Source organism: Geotrypetes seraphini, chromosome 4 (genome assembly GCF_902459505.1).
Source record: "Geotrypetes seraphini chromosome 4, aGeoSer1.1, whole genome shotgun sequence".
Classification (NCBI taxonomy): Eukaryota; Metazoa; Chordata; class Amphibia; order Gymnophiona; family Dermophiidae; genus Geotrypetes; species Geotrypetes seraphini.
Genome location: NC_047087.1, coordinates 221,916,423 through 221,929,253, shown reverse-complemented (window position 1 = coordinate 221,929,253; position 12,831 = coordinate 221,916,423). Strand labels below are relative to the sequence as shown.

Genomic DNA, 12,831 nt, shown 5'->3' with positions numbered 1-12,831 from the left:
GAAAGTGGGGCAGCTTTTAAGCAAGTTTTGGAGCCCCTTCCCTAGTATTTGCCCTGGGCCTCATCATGTCTAGCACTGGCCCTGGGGATAAGCAATCACTAGGCTGCAGAATACAGGTTCAGAGTGAATTATATAATGAGAAAAAAACAATAAATGCAGCAAAAGGGAGAAAGAAAAGTGAGTGAATGAGCACTGCATATTTTAGATAAATTTTCTAATAATCAACAAGAACAGAAAATGGCCCAAAACATCAAATCCTCTACCTAAATGATCAGTTTCCTTTTCCCATTAATTGCAATTTGTCTCTAAGATATTCCCATTCCTCAGCTGGTGCCACATAACCACTATAAGAGTCCTTTGAAGTAATCTGTTTTAGTTACTGATAAGAATCGTAGGATATTTATAAATTGCCTCCTCACAATTCTTATGGATTAAGGTCTGGTTCAGAAAGCTGCATAAATTTCAATGAAAGGATAACAGGACATCTGCAAAATTATATTGTTCACCTGTGATGACAAGTTATAATAAGCGTGATTAGTAGAGAACAGATGTACTTACTTGTTTGTGAGGGTAAACATTGATATGGCACTTAATACATTCTTGGCCCATATTAGCCCAGGAATTGCCACTCATCCATTTTCTTTTGCACTTGGGGCATTTATATTCACCAAAGCAACGCTTCTTCCCCTGGTAAGGTGTAAGGCCTTCTCCTTTAGGACGAGCCTAGACACAGAAAAAAAAAAATGAAGTTATGTACTATCTTTCATAACAATACTGTAAATCTGTATCCATATAGTTCTTAGCATTTCCACATTTCTTTTCTCTCATTCTCCCCTCTCTGCGTCCTATACACATCTTAATTTTTAGCCCCATTAGGTTACAATTTATTTTTACAACAGTTTCCTGGACAAAAAGCAAGAATATTAAGTTTCACAGCACACAACACTTATCTGAAATATATTGCAAAGAACAGGAATAAATAAAACAAGCAGTTGTGAGTGGAGTGGGGAAATAACATGCAGAAATAAACATGGGAGGTGTACATGTTTCTTAAAACTGTATCTTAACAGGGATGAAGGGCAGTAAAGGAGGCAGAGTCAGTAGCTTAGCAATGGGGGAGAGGTGGCATCTCTTCTCTCCACCCTCCCACTGCTTCAAACCTTCACCAGCAGGTGGCAGTATTTCCTACCTGCTGCTCACGCTGGCCACAGCTCTCCTGACATCACATCCCCACTCACACTTACCAAATGCCAGGTTCTCACTATCTCATTAAAATTCTCATCTGTCTCTTCCATCCATAATTCCCTGCTCTTCCTTCAATATTCTCCCACTCATTCATCAAGTCCCAATCATCTTTTGCTCCATTCCCCTTCACTCCTCCTCCATCTCATCCATATTCTACTTTGTTCCCCTGCTCCCCTCCAGCCTCAAATCCCATCCAGTTTCTGTTTTACTCTCCTTTTCATCCCTATCCATACCTCCAAATCCCACCTTTGTTCTGCTCTATTACCTTTCTTCTCCTTTTCTATGACACTCAGTTTGCCTCTGCAATGCTTAGGTTTTATGCCTCTTCGGCGGTTTTCAGTCTGGTTAGTCAAGACATTTATGTTATCCCACTTTTGCAAAAGGTTGCATATTCATTTTCTCGGATTCCTGAGGAAGGCGTGTTTTGCTGAAACATGGCCCATGCCATGTTGAGTCCTCCATGATAAATGTGGTATTGTATTTTAAAAGATTAACTGAATAATAAAAGAAGCGTCAAGAACATTGGATTTCCACAGTTTCGTTTGCTTGGGTTATCCTTTTTCCTGTGGAAATTTATATCTTCTCTTCTTGTCATCCCTTTTTTCCCCATCCCCACCTTCAAGTCTCATCTATCTTCTATTATATTCATCTTCTTCCCCATCTCCTGTTCAGTTCATCTTCTTCTTCTTCACCCACCCAAGTCTCCCATCTATCCTCTGCTCTTTTTCCCTTCACTCTTCTTCCCTGGTCTCCAAATCTTCCTTGGCCCAGCACCTATTAGCTGCTCTGGATTGGCTTGGGCTGCAGTTCTGGTGGCTGCAATGGGTTTAATGGCAAGCAACTCCTTCCACCTTTACAGAGCAGCTAGGCTGTAAGATTCCAGACCACTCAGTTTGAAGTGCATGGTTCTGTCTACGGAGCCCTGTATGGTTCAAACATCATCTCTTTCAAAAACACACCTGTGCAGCTGAATAGGTTATTTTTGAACAGGGCTCCACAGACAGAGCCCCCATGCTTCAAACTGAGTAGTTTGGAGGAAGAAGCTGCTTGCATGAAACCCACAGGCACTGTTGCTACCAAAACCGCAGGTAGACTCCAAGCCAGACTAGCTTACGTGCACAGTCTGGTTCTGGCTGAAATGGAAAAGGGGTGGTAAGAACACTTGCCACCCCATAGGAATGCCTATGCTTCCAAATAACCTCTTCAAAGATTAAAAACACACTCAATAATGACTCAACATTCCATTTCATAATTATAGATATTTGAAAATCCCTCCACATATTTGGCTGCTATATACCTCTTGGAGGCCAAACTCATCATAGGCCAATCAATTTTATAATGTTAGTGACTGGTATTTTGACAGGAATAAACACATTTTTCATACTAACAATTAAAGATAGCTTAATCCTCCAGGAAGGAGGAATATCTTAATATCTGAGCAAAGATCTAACAGACATACCAGCAGTTATCCAATTAATGTATCTTGAAAAAGGTAAATGTGAACATAAATCCTAATTAAAAGAAAAGGTATAAATATATAACTTGATACACCAATTCACACATTTCTAATTGTGCTTGTATTTGCTTAAGTGGATTTCATTGTTGGAAGAATTTGGTTTTCACTTGAATACAAGGAAAATATATTTCATTAAATAGATTATTGGCTTATTGGAGGTTTAGACATGTATCTGCAATGCTTTTAGTGCAGTTTGGTTGTAAATCTTCATGTTTTCCTTTTGATGTGTGGAAAAAAAGTGCTTGACTAACAGTTTTCTGCTTTTGACAGATGCTTAAATGCACTCTGTAGTGTTGCTCGGAACATTCTGTCCCTGTACTATAGAGCTTACCACTTTGTGCAATGAGCAATATTTGAAACGGCCTTCATATCATGCAACAGATGTTTTTTATTTCATGTGTTTACATCATATCACACAATTATGGAAACAGTGAATCACAAATTTTTGAAGGTTTGCCCAGTCAATTCCACTGTTAACTGCTGCTGTAGTGTTTACTTTCAGGCCTACACATCTAGATTGCTTGAATTCTCTTGAGCAGGGATTCTCAACCAATTTCTCAGGACATACCCAGCCATTTAGATTTTAGGATACCCACAACGGATATACATGAGATAGATCTGCATACAGTAAAATTATTTCTTGTATATTTAGAAGCAAATTCTATAAATGACATCCCAATTTTAGGCAGCAACAGGCATACTACCACTGTCTAACCGGCCAATCGGGATGCATGTTTTTAGAAAAAAGCCTACCCGAGGCAGATGGCCTGCACTGTAGGCATTTTCATGGGTCTAGGGCAAGGGTAGGCAATTCTGGTCCTCAAGAACCACAGGCAGGTCAGGTTTTCAGGATATCCACAATAAATATGCATGAGATAGATTTGTATCTCATGGAGGCAGTGCATGCAAATCCATCTCATATATATTCATTGTGGATATCCTGAAAATCTGACCTGCCTGTGGCTCTCGAGGACCAGAATTGCCTACTCCTGGTCTAAGCTCGCCCAAGGCTGGGTGTGAGCGTGGTTTCACCTGGAAGTGACATTGGATGAGTTTAAGTGGCCCTAGGCATCTCCCTAGAGCAGGGTTAGGCGTATGTCCCTTAGGGCAGACACAATTCTATATAGATTCCGGTGTGCGATTCTCAGCCGCTTCTTAAGCAGCTACAGAAACCGGCGTCCTATACAGAATTTTCCCCTTATTGTAGATATCTTGAAAACCTGACTGGCTGGGTTTTTCCCAATGATTGGGTTGAGAACTCTAGCTCTTCAGGAATCTCCAAGTTAAATACACTGACAGGTATATGAATTTTTCTTGGCAATGTGCTTCTTGGCAAAGGAAATAAAAATCACATAAAATATAACTCAAGCAATAAAACATCTGTAAAATTCCTTGAGGCCTATGACACTACTAAATTACAACCAGTTTGATGAAAATTAAGCCTTTGTGTCTATTGCCCCATTTTGTTAAGAAGCGTTAGGGTTTTTTATCGCCAGCTACTGTGGTAAAGGCTCCGATGCTCATAGAATTCCTATGAGTGTTGGAGCTTTTACAAAAGTGGCTGGTAATAAAAAACCCTAATACAGCTTGATAAAAGAGGGGCCTATCTTTGTTAAAATACTACACAGAATGAGCTGGTTCTGCACATAACCCCTACCCCCCGGAAACATCCGATTCCCTACCCGCCTGAAAAATTGCATAGGTAGTCAATCAGAAACAAAAAATTCCACTAGAAATTAAGTAAGAAATTTAGAAATATTATACCAACATACAAAGAAAGCCCACATCATGGGAGAAATAGAGATACTTAAGGTATAAAACCAATTGAGAAAAGATAAAACAAATCTTAAACTAAAGACCAAATTCTTAATCTAACTCTAAAACACCACCTCCAAACTAGAGAATGACATGGGGACAAATTTTTACCCGTCCCCACGAGAACTCATTTTCCCGTTCCCTCCCTGCAAGTTCATTTCCTGTCCCTGCAAGCTCCATCCTCATCTGCACAAGCCTCAAACACTTTAAAATCATAAGTGGCTTGTGTCCGAGGCTTGTGCGGTTAAGGCAGAGCTTATAGGAATGGGACAGTGACAGGGACAGCAGCAAAACTTACAGGGATGGGGAAACTGAATTAATGCGGGAATGGGGACAAATTTGTCCTTGTGTTATTCTCTACTCCAAACAGCAAGTAATATAACACTTACAGGGGAATTGCAAGAAAAAGATGACTCCTAGGGTCTCAACTAGGCTATGAAGCGCTAAAAAAAAAAAATGCCTTCCTTAGCATTTGAGTATTCCTAGAGATATCAGGAAACATTTGTATAGGTTTTCCATAAAACAACTTAGTTTTCTTCTTAAAATATACTTTTAAGATGGCAGATTTATCTCCTTCATGCAAAAAAAGTGACTAGGATACGAATCCAACCTGTACTCTACCTGTCTCCGCCCATTCGGGTGGTTTGTTGTAGAGAATGACACAGTGACAAAATTCATCACCGTCCCCGTCCCCGCGGATAACCGCGGGAAATAATCCCATGTCACTTTCTAGTGTCTATTTCAACCTCAGTCCTTCTACACCAGCATTCTTCAAAGCAAAGCTTGAGGGTCAGTGGTTGTGGCCATTCATACTCTGATTCTTATGTGAGCCAAGGATAATGAAGCCATTGTGACATCACTGATGCGATTGGCTCTTAGGCACTGGTGGAATGAGGCATTATGACATCACAATATCTGCTCTGGATACCAGAGACTGTCATTCTGTAGTGTCTATCTCAGCTTCAATCCTTCTACACCAGCATTCTTCAGAGCAAAACTTGCGGGTCAGTGGTTGTGCCCAATTATACTCTGATTCTTCCCTCTCTCCTTAAAGAATGACATGAAGATGGTTTCCTGCGGTTATCCGCGGGGACGGGAACGGTGATGAATTTTGTCACCATGTCATTCTCTAGTTTGTTGTTCGGTTTCTTTCTGTATACTGAAAATGCTGTTTCATCTGCTCTGTTTATTTGGACTTTATCGTTTAATAAACTGTTTAAAAAAAAAAAAAGACTAAGAGAGTAGTTCTAGCGGATATGGTATCAGTAGAGTATTTCAGAAACACATGCTTATTCTATAGCACATAACTGCAAGGGAGTGTGAAGTAGATAGGACTTGAGTGGGTCAGGGACATGACTGAAACTTATGACAAAGGTTGCAGAATATTAATAGTTATGTACACAATTGTGACATTTAGGGCTCCTTTTACAAAGCCACGCTAGCTACAGCGCGCACTAGCCGGAAATCTACCGCCTGCTCAAAAGGAGGCGGTAGCGGCTAGCGCATGGAGCAATTTAGCACATGCTATTCTGCGCGTTAAGGCCCCAGCGTGGCTTTGTATAAAAAAGTCCTTAGTCGTGAACATTTATAACAGCTATTGACATGATATAAATCAGGGGCGTCCTACCTCAGCCCTCGCCAGGTCAAGTTTTCAGGATTTCCCCAATGAATATGCATGAGATCTACTGTAGGTGCATACGATAGAAGCAGTGCATGGAAGTAGATCTCATGCATATTCATTGGGGAAATCCTCAAAACCTGACAAATTTTTCCCCGTCCTGCGGGAACTCATTTTCCCGTCCCGTGCCCGTGAGTTCTTTTCCTGTCCCTGCCCCATTCCTGCAAACTCTGTCCTCATTTGCACAAGCCTCAAACACTTTAAAATCATAAGTGTTCGAGGCTTGTGCGGTTGAGGCAAAACTTATAGGAATGGGGCAGGGACAGGGACAGCGACAAACTTGTGGGGAGGGGACAGGGAAATTGAGTTCCTGCGGGGATGGGGACAAATTTGTCTCTATGGTGGCTCTCGAGGACCAACATTGGACAACCCTGGTGTAAATGGATGTGCCCAAACTTACGTAACATAACATAAAAATGTATTTCTATTTCGCAATACCATTAAATTCTATGCGGTTTACAAAATAGAATAAAAAACTGTACATATACAGTTGAATGTAATGCATTAATTTCGTAAAAATCTTGTAAACAAATATGTTTTCAGTTGTATCCTAAAATTCTGATTCGAGCAAGAGGTCACTATTAGAGAATTCAAATCTTTACCCCAAATTGCAGCTTGAAATGACAGAAGACACATATTTTTTATATTGACAACCTTTGACTGAAGGAAAGGTAAATACAGCATGCATGCATCGAGAGTGCTTTGAATTTATAAATGTGAATGAATCCACAAGATAATTAGGTGCAAGCCTGAACAATACCTTATAACAAATGCAACCAAATTTAAATTTCACACGAGCCTCGATTGGCAACCAATGCAATTCATGGAAAAAAGGGGTGACATGATCAAATTTTTTCAGATTAAAGATCAGTCGAACGGCAGCATTCTGAATAATGCGTAATCTACATAGAGTTTTTTTTTTTTGGTAACCAGCAAAGTAGACAATATTATAATAATCCAACTGGCTCAGAACCAATGACTGAATCAATAATCTAAAAGATGAGACATCAAAATATGCTTTAATGGTGCATAAGTTCCACAATGTGTGGAAACCCTTCCGTACCAAAGCATCTACCTTGTCTTTCATGGTTAAATTCTGATCCAGAATCACTCCTAATGGTAGAGTGAATAGGATAAGCTATTGCATTCAAAGTCAAAGAAGTCTCCGTGATATTCTGATGTGGAGTTGTAAAAAAGAATCTAGTTTTCTCTGAGTTAAGTTTTAATTTAAATTCAATCATCCATTGTTCACTTTGAAATACCTCAGCAATTATAAGCCTTGAATGGGACATTGAAACTGTAATAGGAATCAAGATAGTTATATCATCAGCATAGCTGAATATCTTAATTCTTAATCTAGATAATTTTAAACCTAATGAAGATAAATGAACATTAAAAAGTAGAGGAGAGAGATACATGAACATTAAAAAGTAGAGGAGAGAGCGGGAAGCCCTGAGGCACACCACACGATTACTCCAACTACCAGAGTAGTCATTATTGAAATTAACCTTATAATTATGAGATGAAATAAAGCCTTGGAACCAATCATAAACTTTATCTTGGAAACCTATGGCATGCAAACATTCCAGTAGCTTTTTATGATCTACTAAATCAAAAGAATAACTCATATCAAATTGCATTATCAAGGCACATGTAACCTTTACTGAAAAGATTATTCAGACAATCTTGAATAGAAACTAGAACTGTCTCTGTGCTATATTAAGGACGAAAGTCTGACTTTGATACGTGTAATGCTCCAGAAAGTCTAACAGCTGAAAGTACACCATGCCTTCCATAAGTTTTACAAAGAAAAGAATGGATGCTATTGGTTGGTAGTTTGTGACTAATGAAGCAGGATCTTTAGAATTTTTTGGTATAAGAGTAATTATAATATGTCCTCTGATTAATGGGAATTTACCCATCTCCAGCATATAAGACAGCCAATCAAATACAGTGGTACCTTGGTTTGCGAGCATAATTCGTTCCAGAAGCATTCTCGTAATCCAAAGTGCTCGTATATCAAAGCAAAGTTTCCCATAGGCCACTGACTTAATAGGTATATTTAGGTACATCTCTCCCCCCCCTTCCTCGACACCCAACCCATATCCCTTCTTCTGTCTTCTCCCACTGCTGTTCTCCACTTTGACACCCCACCCCGGGAACCGGCTTTGCTTCTCCCCCGAGGCCACTGGCACTGCTCCTTCCCTTCGGACCGAGATCGCCTCCCCCCACTGACTAGCCATGTGTTTACCTTACCATCCGTGCGCCGGTGCTGAAAGTGCCTGCCGCTGGTTCTATGCTGGGCTGCTGTGGGGCCTTGAGCATCTGCACATGCTCAAGGCCTTCTGGCTCTTACCCTCTCCAAATATAAGCCCTAGTCGTCGGGAGCCACGCTTCCCCCTGCTCCCAGCTGCTGCCCTTGCCACGCAGCCAAACCACTGAGCCCCCACTAACCCTCCATCCTTCCCTCGCATCTGAACCCTTCCGACCGCGATCCATAAATATCTTCCTGCAGAGCAGCATCACGCCAGTAGCACTCTAAACAGGCCTCACGGCCTTCTCGCTGGGGAATTCCCTCTGCTGCATCACTGATGATGTCATCAGTAACATGGCACACAGAAGCCCCGGTGAGAAGGCCAATAGAAGGAATTTTTTTTTCCACTCAGTGGATAGTTAAGCTCTGGAATGTGTTGCCAGAGGATGTGGTAAGAGCGGATAGCGTAGCTGGTTTTAAGAAAGGTTTGGACAAGTTCCTGGAGAAAAAGTCCATAGTCTGTTATTGAGAAAGACACGGGGAAAGCCACTGCTTGCCCTATATCAGTAGCATGAAATATTGCTACACCTTGGGTTTGGCCACCGTGAGAACGGGATACTGGGCTTGATGGACCATTGGTTTGACCCAGTAAGGCTATTCTTATGTTCTTAATTTATAACCCCCAATAACATAAATGTATGGGATTATGTAACACAAATTCATAAAAATCATCCCTGGCATTTATACAATTTACCAAAGAAAAATGGGGAGACCACTGATGAAAACAAAAACTGTGGATACAGATGTTCTGGAGATAATTTATTAAACACTGACATATAAAACCATGAAAATTCAATTAAAAAAGTACAATGCTAAAAAATATGGTGATAAAAATCCACCCGGACCTGCATATGTGTAGTAGTGCTATAGAAATGATTAACAGTAGTAGTAATATAGAATTTGTATTAAGGGTCTATAAATAGGCATCCAATTATAGAATTAGCCTGTATAATTTGCAGCTGAATTTGAAAAGGTACTAATAAGACAGTTGACAAAAATGATAAAGGGGATGGTGCGACTCTCCTATAAGGAAAGGCTACAAGAGGTCAATGCTCTTCAACTTGGAGATGGCTAAGGGAAAATATAATAGAAGTCTACAACATAATGAGTGGAGTGGAGTGGGTAGATGTGAATCCCTTGTTTACCTTTTGCATTCAATGAAGTTACTATGTAGAACACTCAGAACAAACTGGTGAAAATACTTCTTCACTCAGTATGTGATTAAGCGCTGGATTTCATTGCCAGAGAATGTGGTAAAGCTGGTTGGCATAGCGGGGTTTGAAAAAGGTTTAGAGAAATTCTTGGAGGAATTTATAGGGAACTTGTACTGCTTATTCCTGGGATACTCTCTTGGGATCTTGTCAAGGACTTGTGACTTGGAGTGGCCACAGACAATACTGGGCTTTATGGACCTTTCAGTCTATCCCAATACGGCAATGCTTCTGTATTTATGTGGTTGATGGAAAAATGTCACTTCCCTGAATATGTGCCAGCACTTGTACATGGAGGCTGCCATTTTTCTATATGTAGATTTTTGAAGCTACATCTCCCACTATAACTGTTGACAAGTACACATTGGTGGTGTTCTTATAGGTATTTTATATAAAGACTCTGTGGTTGGCATCGCTTGCAGTAGAATACTCAGGAAATGGAGCTCCTATGCAAAATGGTCCTTAGCAGGTTTCATTTGCACAAAACCTTTTCCAAAACTAAAATAATCGAAAACCTGAAATTTCCATGCCTATTTGAATAGGCCTAGCATTGGATAAAGAGGAATAATTTGTAAACCTTTTAGAGATCGACTGCACTTTTGTAGCCTATATTTTAATACTCAGTGATTCCTGCAACCCAGTTCCTTTCATGGGACAGTGTTTGAGAACTTGTTTAAAGTTTGAGGATTTGTTAAACCAGACAGACACTCTATTTTTACTAAATTCCCTACCACTATCATCCATTCTTGACCAAACCTCACAAGAGAAAGGTTACCAGATTTTATGTCTATAACATCCATGCGCATGACATCACCGCGTTGCATCCGTGCATGCGCAGATGCCCTCCTGATGATGGCCCGAGCTGGAAGCTTTTCAAAACCCAGACAAAGTGCTGGGTTTTGAAAAGCTGTCCAGATGCTCTAAAAAGAGAACTTGTCCAGGTAAATCTGAACATCTGGTAACCCTAAGAAATCTTCTCTTCAAATCTTCTACCGCCAGCTCAGAGATGGGATTATTTTTCCAGTGGTAAGAGCATGGTTTGTTTGTGTGCTATTCTCTGAGCACTGGGAAGGCATAACGAACAACATAATTAACATATATTTGATTATATTTAAATAAATTAGCGGCCATCTTTACCGTGCATGTTGTTTCCCACACTAAAATCCCCTGAGCATTCTGTACAGATTAAAATGTCTGCTATTCTTTCACTAACTGGCTTTACCGCTGGTGGTAGGTTTTAAGAATTGGCCTGCAGGTTAGCTGAATCTGGGAATACAGTGGAGGTAGCTTTTACAGCCTTAGGTGGAAGGGATCACAGTTATTGTGCAATGGTGGCACCTAGTGGCTGGATTTAGAACTCATGATTGTAGGATTCTGGTAGAAACCTTGTCATATGGCTCCTAGCTGAGACCTGTTGCTGTAACAATGGGCCAAGATAAGTTAGGAAGGCATATAATACGGGAGAAAAATTCCCCAAATTAGAGGATGGGTTGGTTTAGAGACAAAGCAGAGGATGGTAATACACTCACCCTGAATATTTTCATGGATCAGGCACTAAAGTTCATGTTTTTGCATGCATTGTGTATGAATTTTATACTTTACTTTTCACCTCTGCATCAAGGGCTCCTTTTACAAAGCCATGGTAGCGATGCTGCTGCTGTATGTGCATCAAAGTCCATAGGTTTTGAATGGACTTCAGTGCATTTAACATGGCAGCATCACTACCATGGCTTTGTGAAAAAGACACCAAATGAGTGGGGTAGGAAACCATGATATTTAGCTACTATACCTCATTAGTTAATTTTTTTGCGACATTCCATACATTATGCATATTTAATACATAGTTTATCTATAGAGTGAGCTGTGTTGCATAATTTTGTATCAATTAACATGCAGGGACATAATCAAAAACAACATCTAAGCCCCCTTTTGGCCTAAGGTCCTAGGCGCACAAAGTAGGCAGCAGAGAAATGACCATTCTAAAAAAAAAACCCGCCCAAAATGTGTTTTTTTTCGAGAATGGCCTACCTGTACGTTCAGCAGTTTAATCGCCCAGACTACTATGTGTATGTGTTTACAACACATTTCAAAAATAGCCCAAGTCCCAAACACCCAAAACAAGACCTTTTAGGCGAAGGAGAGGCCAGTCCTTCACCTAACAGCACAATTCTCTAACTGATGTTTGTCATAAACAATGTCAGTTAGAGAATCCTGGAACTATCCCCCCACCCCTACAATGACTGTGGCAGGAGGGATACCTAGTCCCTCCTGCCTGAAGCCACCATGACTTCCCCGAATGTTCCCCAGCAGGAAAGATGCCCAATCTCTCCTGCCAGCTCCCCCCCCTCCCTGAATACCCCGCGCGTAATGACATTCTTCACTAGTAGCATGAATGCCCAATCCCTCCAACCCCTGCTGGACTACCCAGCCCACCTCCCCGGACCCCCTCACCTCCACCAGGACCTCCCTAAACCCACCCAGACTCCCCTCTAACCTTTTGATGATGGCCAGATGGCCAGGTCCTCTGGCCAGCCAGCAGGCCCACCTTCCTCTGAATGGCGGGCCTGCCCCTTCCCAGTGCATTGTGTGATGCACCAAAGAGGGGCCTTGGGCCTGATTGGCCCAGGCATCTAAGGCCTTGCCCATAGGCGGGACCTTAGGCACCTGGGTCAACTGGAATCTTAGGTTGGCCCATGTGCCTAAGGACCCACCCATAAGAGGGGTCTTAGGCACATGGGCCAAGCTAAGATTCCAGTTGGCCGAGGTGCCTAAGGCTCCTCCAACCGGTGAAGAGTGTCATCGCACGTGGGGTGTTCGGGGGGGGGTGGGGATGGACGGCAGTTGTAATTGGGCATCCCTCTTGCCGGGAAACATTCGGGCAATCACGGCAGGGGAGATTGGGCATCTCTCCTACCACAATCATTATGGGTGCGGGGTGGACGGGTTGCCTGGGTCACTGAGCTGATTTCGGCAGCCGCAATCAGCTCAGCGGCTCGATTTGGAACTTATACCTGTTTTGGCTTGGTCTAAGTCAAAATGTATAAGTTCTCTA

The 12,831-nt window shown here is 41.5% G+C and overlaps 1 protein-coding gene across 2 annotated transcripts in view; it reads right to left on the bottom strand.

The window, feature by feature from the left end:
* The window catches only part of ZCCHC24 (zinc finger CCHC-type containing 24), a 317,690-nt gene that overhangs the window by 42,721 nt on the left and 262,138 nt on the right, over nucleotides 1-12,831 (bottom strand). For both annotated transcript variants that reach the window (XM_033943625.1, XM_033943624.1), the window contains exon 3: nucleotides 559-723. In XM_033943625.1, coding sequence (XP_033799516.1) covers nucleotides 559-723 — 165 coding nt within the window. The remainder of the gene's footprint in view (nucleotides 1-558; nucleotides 724-12,831) is intronic.